We start from the raw sequence: 18,297 nt of genomic DNA on the forward strand, positions 1-18,297 counted from the left end.
GGTAACTCTACTCTTCAGCATGTTTTACAAAAATCTTTATCATTTTTTTCCTTCACATTTTTAAGTATTTCTTGTTACTCCTTTTTGGCTTTGTTTCCACTAATTACAGTCAAGTCCTCTGAATTCTGACTATAAACACACGAGTGTAATCAGGAATGAATGAGCCAACAACTACAAGTATATGGAAAAGCTAGCAGACCTGACAGTTTCCAGACACTTGTGACCTAATCTACAGAGATGCCATGAGTTCAGCTCTCCAGGAACATAACATTCAAAAACTAAGAGTCTCTGACTGACACTGTTTGAAGTGAGCTCCATTCTCAGGACCTCTGTTTCTGATCCTGAGGTGTGTTCTGCATGCCTGACTACCCTTGTCCTCTGGCATTATACACAGCCTAGACGGGAAAGAGCCAGCTGAACACTGCACTCAGTGTCGCTAAATACAATCCAGAAAAAAATGGAACGACAGGATTTTGCTCACCAGTCTAAGCAGCAGATTTATTTCTTGGAGAGAAGGCTGAAGAATAACAGTGAAGTCATCCCTTTGATCATACCTCTCAGACTCCAGAAGTTTTTCCCAAGCATCCTGAATAGATAAACATTTAATCAGATGGGTATTACTAAGTAGACTGTGTAATATATATGCAATTCATCAAGGCTTAAACTCGACTAAGATTATCCCCATCCCTAATAAACCACAATAATCAAATCCTGTAATGCAAAACAAAGACAGTAATTTAATGAAATCTTCTTATACAACAATTGGAAACCTGCTTGTGGCTATGAGAAAGCTACATTGAATTATCATCATTTTCTTTGGAAGAACAGCAAATTTAGCAAGGCAATGAAATCTCAGGCTTACTGCCTCCCTGTCATTTTTAATGGAATTCCAGCCCAATCGTCCTTGCTTTATGGAAAATTTCCTTCTTCTAAAACAAGTGGCATCAACAGTCAGGTTACTGAACTAGATGGATCACTCCTCTGTTGGGATATAACAAATCATAGGTGGCTAAGAGCTATGTAATCATTAGTAATTACAAAAGATACTGAGATTACTCAGGTATACAGAGAACTTCTCTCCAATGTTTCCAATGCCAGAAAAGGGGTCTGGATTGCTGAGGACATGTGGTAAAATGGCTGTCATAGCTGAAGAATAACTCCTCGCTTCGGCCTAACCTTGAACATGAACAGACACACACCTCTAGCAATATGAGAGCCAAGCAACACCAAATACACCATACCTGATAGGACCATCTCAATATGTTATCATCTACAGCAGAGTGTTCACCAACACAATTGCATTGATTCCTGCCTGGATTGCTGCAGAAAAGAATAAAAAATACAACATTATGAACTTTTGATAAAAAAGACCTGCAGCATGTACTCTCATAAGCCACTGACAAGCACACACTGAAGACTAAATTGTTGCATATATTGACAAAGATACATGCAGACCCCAAATTTTCAGTATAATCGCTGAATGATATTTATTTCCACGTCCAGTGTTTTGGGCAGCTTCTTGGCCTGAATGCCTATTCAGCTGATAAATGTGCCAGACTTGCATTAGCTCAGGGTCTCACAAGCTAGCAGCATGCTCAGGATTAAAATAGCTGCTGCACTAGTTTTCAAACACTTCCTTCTGTAGTCACACTGGAAAGTTGAATACTCTCGAGATACTTTCCACAGGAACTTTTGCCTCAGTATTTGGCAACAGCCCTTCATCTAGAAGTGCGGATAGAAGCTCCGAGTTGCAAAAGCTTATATCTGCCAAAGGGTGGCCAGGCATTATCTAACAGCTAGTCAGTCTCAGCCAAATTCCTGACCTGCAAGTGCATACTGCATATTCCAGCAGCTGATGGGAGAGGATTTGAGTTTTCCTAAGGCTGTAGACAGGAACAATATCAAGTACATTTGAGATTAGTCTGGTTTCAAAAAAGCTACGTTTAGCCAGAAATGCATGGATGGACTGGAATCTGAGAAAATTTCAGTGAGGTTTGCAGGTATAAGTGTTAAGTAGCTGTCAGGATCAGACACTCTCTCCTTTTTACAGAACTCTAGCTAAACCTGTAAAATGGGAGCTTTTTGTTAATGTGCTTTTATTATTGCTGGCCGAGATGAACCTATAAGTGTATCAAACAGTGTGAAGCGCAAGACGTGCAAACTGGTGGAACAGTTCAACCACATAAACACGGCTACAAGAGCACGATAATGAGATAATGAAATAGATAATGAGAAAGAGGATCACCTTAAATTGAAAAGGAAATGTAAGAATTCCTCAGGAAAAAACAAACAAATGATTTTTTTTGAAAGGCCTTCAATATATGGCAAGGCCCATATTCCTAAATCCTTCCTTTCCACCTCTCATCTACCTGCCTCACATCCTTTCCTTCAGTGCCTGTGCAGGAGTAATAAGCTTGCTAGAATGCTCCATGCAATCACTTTTAGATGAGGAAAGCTTATACTTGCTATTAAGCACATGGTTAAGCAGCAGCCAGACTCCTCCCTTGACTGATGAAATGTCTTTGGAGCTGTATATATACAAAACATGAGAAGCACTTCAGGATGACTATATTAGTATGTATGGTGTCTTGTGCTATAGGCACAAGAAAAATAATTACTGTGGAGTAAGATGGAGTGTAATCTCGTAGGCTGTAAACTACTCCATCACAACTGTCCATGTGCACACTCCTACTCTATGCTAAATTGGGACATAAGCTACTCACACCACTGAGGGAGGGAGATGGTTGAAAAAAATATATGTATATATACACACACTCACACATATACATACATACACACACACACACACATATATATATATATATATATACACATGCAGTTACCGTAGAAGAATTGACAAGTCACAAGTTTCCCATCCTGCCATACTCTAAGACCAAACAGCAGCTCTCTCAGACTCATAGCCTAATAAAATGTTTTGTTAGGTATTTCTTTTGTGAACCTTGATACCTAGAAACTTAAACTTTTAAAGACACCTAAGATTTTTTGACTTGAGAATTGCTACTAATAAGGAAGGGCAGGAGTAGCACTAATTAAAAGGGTGGGTGTGGACTGTACGGTCTTATGACCATAACCACAGTGTGCAGTACTGAAACACATTATACAAGCTGGCAGAGTTAAAAGCACCTACTCTTCCCAGTAAATCCATGCCTGCTGAGAGAGTGTATCAGAAAAACATGGAGATCTAAAACTTTTACATGCTTTTGTATTAAGGGCAGAAAAACTGCTCAGAAGACCCTACTTCATAGTGATAATGTCAATAAGTAGCTAACTAGGTATCTGAATACTAGTAGGAGATTGTGAGGGTCAAGCAGTTTAAAAGGACCTCTGTTACCTGGCATTATGACGACCTTGGCGTATACGAGAGGAAGTTGCGAACTCAGTGGAATCCACCAGATTTACAAAGGCTTTGGGAACCTGCAGTGATAAAGTAAAAAAATAATCCCAATGTATTTTCAATTAGAGATCAGAGCATAGTGATAATGGTAAGTGAGGATGCCTGCCATGTGTGTGTCATCTCTGACCTGGTATTCTGCCTTCATTGAATCAAGGATTTCAGTCTTTCCCAATTCACGCCCGAACCCTACTCCCATACATTCCATCTACAATAATATTAGTGATCATCCATGAAGTATTTGTGACCATGACTTCTTGACTGAGAACCAGCAATTCACTTTACATTACTCAAGGGGCCACCAGCTGAAAGCTTTCAATTACAGCTAAATTGAACTCAAATGAACTAGGAACTACCCTTTATGTGGTAATGTACCAATGCAAAAGCCTGAAGATGCAAGATCCTTTATAATAGCCCAGCACTTCATTCTCATATACCCTGCCTCACCTCCCCCCAAAGCAGAAAGCAGCTTTCCATTTACATAATGATATTTCACTTTTACAAGTGCACATATACAAATTCTAAAAAACATAGTGGAGAGAATCTGAAGAGAACGTATGGGTGGAATTTCACCCATAGACAACATTTGCAGAAGTCAGTCTGAGAAAAATGAGCGGATGTGGTTTGATGCAATCAAAATGTGGCATGTTTAGAACACCCTTTAGGCCTTCACTCCAGCAAAACAAAATTCTTAGAGGATGCTATTGAAATACTTTAGATAAACAGCTAACAGCCTGCTTTAGTAGTGATATATCCTCATCTATTCTACTATTTACAAGAGCACTAAGACTCAGAGCATTTCCCAGAAACCATCCTAGAGAAGCTGATGAGTCCTAGCTCAGCCAGCTAGATAACCTTACAAAATGCTGAGATCTTAAAATGAGCACTGAATAGGAGGGAAGACCCATTATACATATTTTTAACAGGTGAATGCCCTAGTATGTACAAGTCATCACTAGATAATTAGCTGCCTGTACACTGCCAAGGTAGCTCCATGTATCCAATAAATAGATATTAGTTGTTTTCACAGATCACCCTGTTCAACAGGAATGACTTTCAGGCCTTGGTAGATGTACTCCATTATTAATGCAAATCACTTAAGTCCTAAACACAAAGATCAAGTGGTACATCAGCGTGTGCTACAAAGATAAGCAGTTACTTGTCCATCCATTCTGTTTGCATGCATCAGCTTTTAAAAACATGAAGAAAACACTTATTGACAACAAATAGAATCAGTGGATTGGAGTCGATGAGACTGGTGTTCTAAGTCACTTGAACTTTGCTGCAAGCTGTAGCCTTGCAAGGGAGACAAGATAACCAGCAAAGGATTTAGGTATTCAAGGTTGATGAATAAGTCTTACTTCTTGATATAAAAAGTCCAAGACTTCTTTAAGTTTTTTCAGGTTGTCCAATATGCAGTTCTTCTGTAAATGAGATGAGAAATACTATCAAAACTAGTAGGGAAAAAAATTATCAATTTGTCAAAAGTGACAAACCTTGTATGTTGAGCTGTGTACTGAAATGTTACTAATGACCATCACATTCTGGATTCAGCCTTGGACAGCACCAAGGACAACCATGGAACTGGTCGTGCAGTTTGACTGTGTATCATGAGGCAACTTTAACATATAAAAGAAGACAAGGATAGGGGAGAAAAGTATCCATAGACCTGAAGGTGGAAGAGAGCTAGTCTTCTGCTGTGGCATCACAGACTTGGGATTCCAAATTAAGTACAATTGCTTATAAACACAAAACACATTTTTTGCCAGGGGGTTACATCACTGCATAGAGTAGTCCCAACATCCTGGAAACATCTAGTGCTTTGGTTCATTATGGCAAAGAGCAGAGCTTAGAAAAGTGTATTAACCATCTGCCCTGATTGCTAAATCACTCTACAGAAATCTTACCGGTTGTGTGGAGGCACAGGAAGAACATGGGTTTTCAGCACTAAAGAAAACGGTGATCAACTTCCAGTCATTTTGGAAGTTCATCATCTGGAGGAAAATAAAATAAGTATGATGGTAAGAGCCCTATTTGACATTTTCTCACTCTTTTTCCACCCAAGATTTGCTATAGGTTTACATCAGCAAGACTAAACAGTAGTCCATGGCCCAGCCCTGGCCACCCTCATCACCTTCACCTGACTCAGCAGCTTTTCCTTAGAGGAGACAGCAAAAGGATGTTTAGGCAGCAAATGCTACCAACGTACACCAATAAAAATCTCAGGATAAAACCAGAAATTGCTACTGCCATTGGAGAGTCCATTGGAGAAGATGAGCACGCACACTTAGCACAAAGCCTGATGCTGCTTCTTCCCATCACTGTTGCAGTCTGCTGAGAGGGTTAATGTTCCTGAACTGCTGCAATTGGGTCACACTAGTGGGATGAAGATTGGAGCAAAAATCTGAGAGCCAGAGGACTGCTCAGCTACACTAAGCACATTAGACCACACACTCCAGTCCCAAAGAGCATTGGTTGGAAACATTCAATTCCACAAAATCTTATGCTAATTCATCCATGTTCAAATAGTTGATTAGGCTCCCAGTAGAGGGAAGAGTTATGTCAGTACCATTTTACAAAACCATAACATGCCTCAGAGGTTTAGGCTACAAGAAAAATGAGTGCATAAAACTTCAGGGTGGGATTTTCAAAGCACTCAGCCATAAGTGATAATCAGTTCTCACCAGTGTCAACCACTGACATCAGCCAAAAGTATATTTAGAGCTTTACTGGGCTTTTGGAAAATATCATCCTAAAAGACTAAGAGAAAACTAAAGAGACATATTGAGAATTATAATTTTGGATGGCTTCTCAGAAACCCTGGTGCAGTTAAAGAGTGTAGTTAGAGGTCTTACATCCTTAACCAATAGGAAACAAAACTGTTAGTTTCCATACCAAGCTCTTCAGCCACTCTGGTGAACGTATACTAGGTGGGATACTTTCAAGAACAATACTCCATACTTTTAAAAACGTACAGATTTGATTCTATTTACAACAGAAACACCAAAGTTCATTAAACTTAAGAAACAGCATTTTCTATTTTGAAGAGGTCTTTGAGTTGTGTTTAAAATATTTCATTATATTTCCCCCTTTTTCTGCTTCAACATCAAGCTCTCTGAATTGTGCTGTGCTTTAAACAAACCTGATTCTCTTTCATGACTTTCAACATTTCTTTAGCTTGATCCAGCAGGTCTCTGAAAAACAGAAAGGAAAAGAAAAACTGTCGAGCTACCAGTAAAGATAAAGCTTTGGCTGATATTTACCATTAAATCAAAGAGCATTTGAGACTTCAGGTGGGATTCATCTGCTCTCTTAAATGCCTAAAGATTAGATACTTATCTGAGCTGCACAGGGAGCCTGGAGCAATCAGCTCATATTCTGATATCTCACTTTCAGACACATGCAGTTAAGAGAGATGAAGCCGACAGACATAGGTTGATAGGCATACCACTAATTCCATTTGAGTCCAGAAAAATTGTTTTGCAGCTATAAAGAGGGAGACCTGATGTTAAGTCAGATGATCCAGCCCCCAAAGCATACAGTGGGCTCATTTCCTCCTGCTCCTCACAGGCGACAAGTGAACAGCAGTGGTACGGTCTGTCCCTGGAGTACCTTGTGCCCCCACTACCAGTACTGAACATATTCTGGGTTCACTGAAGTGCTCCAGCATCAAAGGCCTCCATCCTATACCCTTCCAGCCAAAAGTGAACTGTTCAGCCCAAAACCCCTCAGACTTACCTGGCTTGACCTTCTGATGTTGCTCCCTTTGTGCCAGGTGGAGGAAACTGCTGCTGGACCGAGGGATTAAAACTGCTAATGAGAGCTGAATGATACATACAGGTTAGGCTGTTTCTGCTTACAAAGGACTGCTGCTCTGCAATTTCACTATAAACACAACTGATTTAAGCCAGCCAGAAACAACAAGGCCTGGGAACCTCTTGGCTGGCACTACAGATGCAGCCTGTGACTCACTGCAGCTAGTCTCACCAGCGTTGTTCCTTAGTACTGTGAGTTTTGAAGCAGAGATTTGAAATACGAGTTTGCCTCCAGACTCTCAGGTCAGAAACCCCCATCCTCTTCTCTCATGCCAGCCACAAGAAGTATAGGGGGAGTCAAATGCGGGCAGCTATAGAAACAAGGCTACTGACACAGACCACACAGAGACAGCTTCCTGAAGTGCCGAGGAGCTGCCAGGTTTTAAACCCCTTTCATGCCAAGGGGAAATGGAGGTGACATTAAGACACTAGGAGGAAGATCTGGAGAGGGGGACCCTAGAGTTATCTACTCCTGACTTAGGATTTCAGCTGACGTGAAAATTTTACCTGCAACATCCTTCAAGTGAGTCAAGGCTACCTTCAGAGCCAGCTGGAGCTGACTGATGTAGTGAATGATGAATTTATATATCTGGTGCTTCTATGGCATCCCCAGCATAAATCCTGAACACATTGTAACAGAAAGAGTACTGGACAGGCAAAACCATGCAAGATTTCACTTGGCCAGTATGAGCAGCAGGCGCAGTGAGGACATGCAATGTGGGTAGCAGTATTCCTAGAGTCTCTGATGGGCATGCAAGACCCCTTTACTGCTATTTATCTATACCGAGAGTCTGTTTAAAGCCAGCATGGATAACCTAGCCTGTACTGCACTCATGTTCCCTGCATACACATTCCCTCAGCCTTCCCCCGCACCCCTGCCCAGCAAAGCCCTGGATCACCTGTCAGCACATCATTCAATCTATTTGCTCAAGTTTTAGTGTGACAACAAGACGCACCTGCTAAAGTTTCCATGCTTACTTCAAGGAAGCACTTTTCTGTGCTACAGAGAGGGAAGAGAAAGCATGAAGTTGCCATGATCCCATTTCTCAAATAAAAGATATGTTACAACACATCCCCAGTTTCTTATTAGCTAGGCTAGAGTGTGCTTATTAGCTCAGAGGGTGTATTCACAGCAGCTGCTGAAATTACGAATGGGGCCTTTCTCTCCCCAAAACAGACATGTCATCAGCTACTGCTGTGTAAGAACAGTGCACTGGGTCTCAACTTCTGCGTCTCTGTACACACCGCATGTTGCAGTAATTGCGTTTATGCATATGAATTAACAATGCAGGAATCTCTCTATGTGCACACACACACACAGACATGGGTGCTTGTTTAGCTATTTAAAAAACATTAATCTTTTAGAGTTTGTCTATGGAGTGCCAGATCCTCAGCCAGGGGTCAATGCTACAACTCAGAAGAGCTAAGCAGATCTGCATCTACAAGGATTAGCCATAGGTTTGTCACTGATTTAGCTCTGGTAAGAGGGGGTAGAAGATGAAAATGGTGTAAAACTTGTCCATGAAGCACTGGGAATCACTCAAACAGAGGGCAGGGTATCAGGACTCCTGGGTTCTTTCTCTGCTTTGGCAAATCTCTTCTTCCTTATTTGTAATTAGTGCATGATGATATTTACTGTACAGGACTCATCATGTAGTAATGAGGCTTAATCAAGGTTATTGCAACCTTAAGATAGCTGCACATCTGGGATAGGACACACATTGTAAGTACAAAGAATTTCTGCTAACTAAGGTTGGGGAAGGATCCAATGACCCAAAATCCTTTTTATTTTTATATAGGCTTCCTTCTCCTTTCAGGATAGCAACAATAAGAATTGCTTGGGCCTCATTCCTACTCTGTGGCACCATATAAATTTGTGTATTGATACATATCAGTGTTAACCTTAACAATTCATTGTTACCTTTGGAGCAAATCTTCATGATGCATGCTAGATCCTGGTGTCTGTGAATGAAAAAGCAATAAAAATACCATTAAGCAAAGCACAGACTAGCTCTGCGCACTCTGTTGTCCTATTGTACTCCACTCCTTTTCTCAGTAGTGTTGTTTTGTACGTATTCTTGCTTCACTGTGTTGCAGTTAACTTATTATTTTATTACACTGTGTTCTCATAACCTGGTAATCCCTTTTTTACGTATGGCTTAAAGTAAAATTTGACTAGTTGATGTCAAATTCGGGCAAATGAATTGCTTTTCCAGACTGTATTGAATTTCTCTGGATCTACTCCTTTTTGACATAGGATATGACCTAAAGCCATTTAGGTAATTTTCATGAATGGCACTCACTGGCATCTGTAGAAAAAAAATAAGATAAACAGAGGGAGTTCATTGATTTCCGAGTCTGAGGAGGAAACAGTGACAGAGATGTTTGCTCTAGGAAAGTAGACATTTCTTAAAACAAAATCATATATACAATTTTGCACAGCACCACCCACAGGCAATAAAGACATTAGCATTAAAAAAAAAAAAAAAAAAGGAGGATTTGCTCTAGAGGACCATGCATCTGATATGGGTGAAGCACCTTCAGATTTATGACAAACCTTCTTTTCTGAACAGGGAGGCACACAGGAGGAGTCCAGGAATGTTAATCTTTTATGTAAAGCTCTTAGCTCAAGGAAAAGTATGAACTCGTTGTGAATACCAACTCAAATTTGAGGTTGTTTTGTGATAAGGAAGCATCTCCTTCATTTCTTTGCAATTGTAGCCCCTGCAATGACTCCCAATTTTTGTCCAGTACATATTTCTGAAGTTCCTCAAAGCTTGAGGATTCTGATTAAGTGCTTCTAATTGGGCTTCACTTCTCTTCCAGATATTTATTTCCAGCTCTTAAGATCAGTAACAATCAACCAAGCCTGACTGTATTAAAACAGACAGAAAAATGTTACCCAGTGATTTATCAAAGGTGTATCTTTGTGATTCATCTAGAAGTTTTGTCTTTCAGATAGGAACACAATCTCTAGAGAAAACACTTCATTAGGATGGAAAATCTACTTCATTCCATGATAATTTGTTCTAAAGGTGACCACCAAAATTGCAAGTTTTTCCAATTTGAATTTTCCCAGCTTCTTCTTCCAGTTATTCGATCTGTTACGCTCATTGTTAGGGAAATCACAGCACTCTAATCACATATTATCTTTTTCTGCAAGAGCACTGTGATCGAATTTACTCCCACATAAAGTCAACTGGCTATTTTTAGACTCGCAGTATAATGGAACAATGAACAGCAGATATTTCCAGTCATTTTTCACTAGAAACCTTTGATGATTGTGGGAAGTTTCAAGTGCTGAAGTCCCCTAATTGGGACCCAAAACTGCATCATCAGCTCAGTTCATCATCAGCTCATCAGAGTCAGAACTGAGGAAATGGGTCACATTTGACATACTTCATGGTTGTACTTACCATTTGCAAACTTCCTATTGCAGTGACTGTTTTAATGTCAGCTGGCCTCAGAGTATGAACTGCAGAAAAGTGAAAAGCATCAGGTTAGAAAAGAGAAGTAACTTTGAAAGAAAATTACATTCACCAGTATACTAAAACATAGCAAAATTAATTAAGAGGTCTATACTGATTTTTTTCTATTCGCTGTTTTAAATCAGCAATAGAGGATGCAAAACTTTTCTTAGGTGCTCAGTAAATACTTTAGGTACTTGCATTCATTAAAGTGCTCAACCATCAATCAACAAGAGAGCACAAAACACTGTTTTGTCTGATTTAAGTAATACCAGGATCCTCAGTTAGCAACTGAAGAAACTAAGGTATAAGTGTAATTATGAACAGAACAAAAAACTCAGGCGTTCATAGGACTCACCCCCACTTAAGTTACCTCCCACCCATATACATCCCCTCGAACAGCTGTTTCCCGCCCTCCTGTTCTCAAATAGTTTTAAGAGGGAAAGCCACTATAAGGATACTATTAGATACAAACCTGAAGATGAAGGAGTCCCAGGTGACATCACCTGCTGACATGAAAACTTGAAGCTTCTTAGAGCCTTTGACATAAAAAATTAGCACAGTTGATTGCTTAATTATAACAAGGAAATTTAGAGTTCATGTAGGTGCCGAACTGAGAAGCCTAAAGATGGGGTCTCTGTTCACAAGCAAGGTCACAGCAGGGACAGCAGCACCTGTAGTGCCCCACCAAGCTGTCACAATATTTAAAACAGAGCATATTTGTGGATGGAGGGGTCCTACAGGCTCCATTCTTACTCAGTCCCAAGCTCTCACTGACATAACAGCAGTTTTGAAGAACAGTAACTCCTCTGCTAGAAATACATAGGAATGCAGATCAGGACAGCTGCATTTTCACATCCACTCTTCCAAAACTGTATACGTTTCTCTCAGCATTCTTACTGATGTCCACAGAATTGGGATGGAGCAAATAGTTCGTGTTCAGCACAATTTACTGTTATGTTCATTGTTGCAAACAGTGAATGCTTAATCTAGAAGAGTTCATAAGACCATCTACTCCATGTATCTTCACATGCTACAAGGCACACAGCACACAAAGAAAAGCCACAGCTCCAATATGCAATAGGAAAGGCAGAATGAACCTAGAGCAGAATGAACCCAGGGCATCAGCCATGCTCTGGGTCCTTGGCAACAGGCAAAATTCCCATGCGATGATAGAAAGCACTAAAGAGGAAAAAAAAATTAAAATGAGTTGTAGTTGATGCAAGGATGTGAGTGATCTGAACAAACCCAGCATGTCAGACTGCTTAGTACCACTGAGAATATAACTTCATGCCTCCCACAACCTGACTGTAGCTATGGCCAATCTCTACTGCCTTAAAGAAAGATGAAGGACAAAATCCTCCAAAGATGCACCAAGAACAAGCAGGATCCCTGAAGCGCAGGGCTGTCATCATAAATATGGTGGAAATACACACAACTGACAAAGCAGCAATCTCCCTTCAACCTCCCCTCTGCTGGTTCCAGACAAAAATCTGTAAAAATGAGAGCTCTGAGAAAGCACCTACACAGCACCACCCTGCAGATCAGCCCTGAGAACAGAGTGGAAGAGGCTTAGGTGGACTCTGCCATTGGTCATTATGTTCCACGGTCTGTCACTCCTGCAGGGGCTTCCTTTTGTCACTTGGGCGACTTTCCTGGGGCTTCCCTCAGCACTGTGACCAAGTGTGGCCAGCTGACCGTCACTATAAAGTAAGATTAAATTTGCATTGTGTCAGGGGCCACCATGGTCCCTTCCCACCACCTCAGTTGGAGGACTTCAGTGGTGCCCACACTTGCACCATTATAGCACAAGGATGAGTTTAATCTTGCCTTTCTAAAAGAGCAACAGAGCATCTAAGAACAAGTGCTAACCGCAGTAGGTCTACATACAGGATGTGCAACCTAATAACAAATGTTGCTCAGAAAAACCTTTATTTCCTGATTAGGGTGTGTAATCTTGCACCTGCAATGTTACATTGCTGAGTCATTTGTTTGCATTTCTTTTTGCAGAATTAAACAATTTAGACCATCGAGCTCTATTTTTCTTTTATTTGTCTCAGAGGAAGTAACAGCTAGACAGCTAGACTGATAGATATCGAGAAAAGGAAAAAAGATAAAGCTGTTCTCATACTTTACCTTTAGTTTCTCCTGTTCTTCCAGGACTTGACCTGCATTACCTTAAAAAAAAAAAAAAAAAAGTGCTATTTCCTTACTTTAGAAAAATGCTTCAGAAGACATAATATACCTAAAAATATACAATACTGAGAAAGGGGTAACCTTTCTCCTCTACCCTAATTTCCAAAGGTGATGCTCACCCCAACAACCAAATGTATTTTCTCAATTTTTAATATACTGGAATAAACTTTTAGTTGTTATAAGCAGATGAGGTCTGTTGAAATTAGTGGAATAAAACAAAGTTAAACACACAGGTGATGGACCGCTTGTGAACCTCATCTACCAACTGCATACTCCACAGGCCTTAAAAAAAAACTTTTCAGTTTTGTACCTGTTTTCCTCTTCAGCACACAGCTTTTCTGCTGTGCTATGACTAAATTTAATGATGTTTCTCAAAGAAAGTGACCTGTCTTTATTTGTTGCATGAAGTACAATATACCTAGGGCAGTAAATAAATACTTAACTCTCAATTAACAAAAGGAGATTTTGCAATCAACAACAAATATGTGCATGAGTCAGCCTTCAATTTTTATGCATTAAGAGTGCACCCTAGCCTTATTCTGTAAAAATTTAGAACAATTTAAACACATACATGGTAGAACTCATTGGAAAGGAGCAATTCATATTAATCTACATCTTCCACAGTCAGCGAGCAACACCACAGTGTTGTGAGAGTTTGCTGAGGTCATATAGTAACTGCTGCATTTTCATCTCTTGATAAGAGCGCTGACAGATAAAGTAGTTAGTGGAACCAGAAGTGAGACCTGCAGCTATTTGAGCTAGTTATTCTCTTTTTTTGGCATATACAAAGCAGCCGGCGCTGCAAGGCTTCGCTCTGCTGCCTGCTGGCAGCAGCACACCTTTCATTTCACATCCTAAACGGCGTACATGTGGCAGCAGCTCAACACAGCCATCGGGGTCGCTTGGGCCGGGCCAGCAGGGCCCCTCTCCCGAGCAGCCCCATGTGCTTCCCGCTTCCCCTACTGCTGCTCCTTCCTGCCGCAACACTGCGTAAATACATGAGTCGTATCGCATAACTTTGTTCAATAAATGCCATAACTTCTATACATTTTTTTCCCACTTGGGTTTCAGCCATGAACTATTTGTGGATTTATACTATTTTTATTGTACTTGATAGACAGTTGAGACTCTCACTGCCAGGCCGTTGCGTAACATTTTATCCAATGTATACGCTCGTCCTATCTGTGGTTTTAGATGACAGTTGACTTCGGACGATAACCAGAATCCCAGCTCTGTCGCCCGAGATACTGAAAGCATGCGCAACGAGGGGCACACCTGCACTCTGCTAACCTGGTGTAGAAGCTCAGTATCTCCGAGATGTTTAACATCAACAAACTTCAACCACATTTGAGGATAGATTCAAGGGTTACACTGGGGGAGAAAGAGGGTCCAAGCCCAGTTTCCACGACTAAGAAAAAAAATCGTCCCTCCCTTAATTTCAAAGACGCAAGAATGGCTGTTCTGTGTCAGACTGAAGGTCCATCTGATCTGGGACTCTGTCTTGGACAACAGCCAGATGCAGATGCTTGGGGAAAGAATAAGGAAAATACAGTTATACTTCAATGCTGTATCCTCCCACTTCCCAGCTAACTGTGCTCCTGGGTCTTCCTGAGCAAGCAGTCAGTTAGTGTTGAAGAACCCCTGCTAGACCTTTCTTCCACAAAGTTGCCTATTTGTTTTTCTAACTCATTCACACATTTGGCTGCCCCCCCAGTCCTGTGGCAAAGGAGCTTCATAATTTAATTATGTATTGCGAAAAATTTACTCCTCATTGGCTGATAACTTGATTTGGTGCCTGGTTGTTCTTGTACAGAGTAGTCATTCCCGTTTCCACAAAATTCATGATTTTGCATACCCCTGTATGCCTATATCATATTCCCATCCATCTTTCTTCCAGGCTGAAGAGTCGATCTATTTAATCTTGCCTCATGTTGAAGTTGTTTCATAAGTTTGATCACTCTTCTCCTTTAACCTCCTCCTAGACTTTTTTAATATGATTTTTTAGGTGAAAAGACTAGACAAGGTGTGGGTGAACTATGGACTTGCACACAGAAGGAGAATTGCATTTTCTGTTCTGTTCTCTACTTTTTTCCTTGACTCCTGAAATTCTGTTTGCCTCTTTCACCATTGTGAATGCATAGTTAGGACAATTTTTGCCCATATACATTACTTCTGAGCTCTTATTTTGAGTATCCTGCATAATTTTGCATCACCAAGCTAGTTTGCCCCCTTATCCAGATCACTTCTGACTATGGTGAAAAGCACATGTCTCATCACAGATCACTATGAGACTCTGCAGATTCTCTCCTCCCTCTTCTTCCTGTTTGAAAACTTACAGTCTAGTCTTATTCTTAATTCCTCATCTTTAAACCAGGGGCCCATAAAAGTCCCCTCACCCTCATCCCATGTCAGCTTAGCTTCTTTAAAAGCTTTCGGTCAAAAGACCTCAGCCGAGTTATCCATGGGCATGTGCCCATAGTCATGAATTTTCTTCTTCAATTCCACAACGAAGCTTTCCCATTGTATCACACTTGCCCTGAGTCAGTTCATTCTGTTCTTTACTCTAGTATCACCAATTTGCCTAGTACAGAAGTTATCCTTACTACTGTACAACTACCACTGCAGTTCCCCACATCTTCCTAAAATGGGGGCAAGTTTAAACCCTTGCCATCTTCCATTCCCAGTACTAACACTCATTCAAGAAATAGTTTGCAGCAGAGCTAACACACTGACATGCTCATCTTTCTGTCTGGCATGCCCCCTTGGGTGAATGTCATCTAGTCCTGGCACTCTTTTTCCTCTTGCATTATCCATTTGTTGAAGGATTTTACCGTTTCTCAGGCTTGTCCCCTGCACAGAAAGATTCTGAGTGCAAAGCCTGTTTCAAACTCCTGTGCAGAGGACACTAAAGAAAAAAAGAAATTAGCTTTTCTGCTAGGCTTGAGCTTTCTTTTATATTTCAGTCAGCCCTACAGACTCCCTGTTTCAGGTGTATTTGAAAAAGGATTTATTAGTTTTTAATTCCTTTAGCAATGATTTGTTGCTTTCCCTCAGACTCTTTTTTGGCTTGCCTGAATATAGTTAACCTATCAGAGCATATATTCTTCAGTTTTTCTTGTTTGGTCAGGATTTATGCTTTCCATAGGATGTCTTTTAACTCCTACTGCTCCCAAAATTACAGTTACTCCCTTACTCTACAGTTCAATAATTCTAGCTTTTAATTTTCTCAACTATGTCACCAATAAAAGTATTTCTCTGACAATTTTCCCAAAATAGTGGAGAAATTTCTTATCCTCCTTCCTCCCTTGCTCTTCTAGTTAACCTGTTGCAACAAATAATTCTTACAGGCTGCTATCAGTCACAGTTTTTTCATGAATCAAGTTTTCACAGGAACTCCAGTCACCATGCATTTTGTTCCCCTAAATTAAAAGATGAATTGTGATCATTTCTTCTGCTTATTTTAGGAACCAAAGCTTCTCAACAGTTAGTTATTTACCAGAGCAGCTTATAGTCCTCTGAAGATATTTATCCTCAAAATCTACTGGTAAGCTAAAGCACTACTATTGCGTACCACTTTCTCACAGATGGAGAGATGAAGCACAGAGCCAATAAGCGTTTTCAGTACTAGAGCACCTACAAAGTCAGCATCTTGCTCCAAGTGTAAAATACACAGACCCAGTATAGGTAATAGAGTCTTTTTTGTTTGTTCGTTTAGCTACATAATTTGCTCGGAGTATACAGAAAGTCTGTGGAAAAGCAGGAATCTAAATGAAGATGCCCTGAATGCCAGGATACTGCATAACCCATTTAAACAGTCTTCCATCACTGGAAAAGCAAATGATCACAGGCACAAATTCAGAGAAAACCTCTGGCACTTGCTTGCACCTCTGCACCATTTGGGGACAGACCTTATTACTAGTCTGATTATTTGATGTTTTTCTCTTCAGAAAACCTTAGTGCCTGCCTCAGATGAAGTTGGTCCCCAGAACAGTGCAAACCAATGCATGTATTTGTATCTAAAATGATCAAACATAACCAAAACTATACACAAGATCAGAGTTTTACTCATAGATTTTCCTCATCCTACTTCTAAGATTTCTGGTATACACTAACCCTGCAAAAACCAAAAATATAGGTTCCTATATACTGTGAAACTGGAATTTTCAAGGTGCCTTTCAAATCTTACCTTCTGAGTAGAGAAACCAAAGAAAGAACAAGCCTAACAGTAGCTTCATGATTAGTGCTTCTATGAATTGAGACTCTTCAAGTGCTGTTGCTTAGGCTCTATGGCTGTTCGCAAAGAAATTCTCTTCTTTTTCCTTCTTTATATTTTATCAAGTTGATAACTCAGCAGCCATAAATTTTATTAGCCTCTTCACCTTAGGAAAGCAAATTGACCGTGATAACATTTTCATACCTTGTTTCAAAAAAGATGTGTAACCCTAGTTTATACATCGCCTCATCTACGGGTCAAAGAGCAGAGGTGGCACGGCTTCTCCCACTTCTCTCCTCTGCTATGCACTTTCTCCCCCATTCTGCTCATCCTTTCTGTCCGTATCTATCAGAAATGAGCCACACTATTTATTGAACAAGTAATGTGATCACAAGTGAAAGTAGCTGCCAGTAAAAAAAAATTTGGGGGTTGCTGCTGACGGTTAAAAAAGCTATCCAGAACATGATGTGCATAGCAGGTGTGTTTTGTTGCTCATGCAACAAATGAACTCTTAATAAAGATGCATACGCTTGGTGTAAGTGTATGTTACCCTAGTCCTACGCTTTTAGGAGTTTACTGGTATCACACAATGCAAACCATACAAACTTTCTCACAGAAGAATAATGAAGTTAAGTGTCCTGCTAAGAATTTGTCTTGTTTTCAGAGACAGCTGGCCGCTTCATAAGAGTAGTCTCACCAAATACGAGCACCTACAACAGTAAGCCATCTCCCGGGACACTCAAGGCTCATACAAGCAATGTATTACACCTCAGTTTGGCACCAGTCTGTCTCTGTTGGGCATGGAAGGAGACCCCATTCCTGAGGTTACGGGGCAGCTGAGACCTTTGTAACAGCCCACATCCATCCAAAAGGGGAAAGTTGTACTCTTCTCACCTTTCCTGCCTCCGCTCCTTCCTTGCTTTCACCCATCCTAATGCTGTGCCAATCTCTCTTCCACCAGCTCCAGAGCCACCAGACCCTTCTAAGAGCTGATTTAATTCACTGAAACTGCAAAAAGCTAAGCTTAATTGACTTCCAGAGAGGTGTGAAGCACATCAGAGTCAGCACAGGTGAGCATGGGAAGGCCATGATCAGAGCAAGGAGAGTAAGTCCTCCTCCCAGAGCTGCAGTCAGCTGTTGTGCAAGGCAGTGCTGCTCTACCCTGTGCTATGAAACCCTGCTCTAAAGTGAGAC

General features: G+C 40.6%; 1 protein-coding gene across 1 annotated transcript in view; it reads right to left on the reverse strand.

Moving 5' to 3' along the window:
- Positions 1-17,125, reverse strand: part of PLB1 (phospholipase B1) — an 83,552-nt gene extending 66,427 nt beyond the window's left edge. The window contains exons 1-13 of the mRNA XM_013943815.2: positions 17,077-17,125; positions 12,831-12,871; positions 11,170-11,233; positions 10,644-10,702; positions 9,149-9,189; positions 8,184-8,227; positions 7,151-7,235; positions 6,555-6,606; positions 5,320-5,406; positions 4,774-4,836; positions 3,353-3,435; positions 1,242-1,320; positions 482-586 (exon numbers count right to left, since the gene is read on the reverse strand). Of these exons, the coding sequence (XP_013799269.2) occupies positions 482-586; positions 1,242-1,320; positions 3,353-3,435; positions 4,774-4,836; positions 5,320-5,406; positions 6,555-6,606; positions 7,151-7,235; positions 8,184-8,227; positions 9,149-9,189; positions 10,644-10,702; positions 11,170-11,233; positions 12,831-12,871; positions 17,077-17,125 (852 nt within the window). The remainder of the gene's footprint in view (positions 1-481; positions 587-1,241; positions 1,321-3,352; positions 3,436-4,773; positions 4,837-5,319; positions 5,407-6,554; positions 6,607-7,150; positions 7,236-8,183; positions 8,228-9,148; positions 9,190-10,643; positions 10,703-11,169; positions 11,234-12,830; positions 12,872-17,076) is intronic.
- Positions 17,126-18,297: the final 1,172 nt, after the last annotated feature.

Source organism: Apteryx mantelli, chromosome 3 (assembly GCF_036417845.1).
Source record: "Apteryx mantelli isolate bAptMan1 chromosome 3, bAptMan1.hap1, whole genome shotgun sequence".
NCBI classification, from domain to species: Eukaryota; Metazoa; Chordata; class Aves; order Apterygiformes; family Apterygidae; genus Apteryx; species Apteryx mantelli.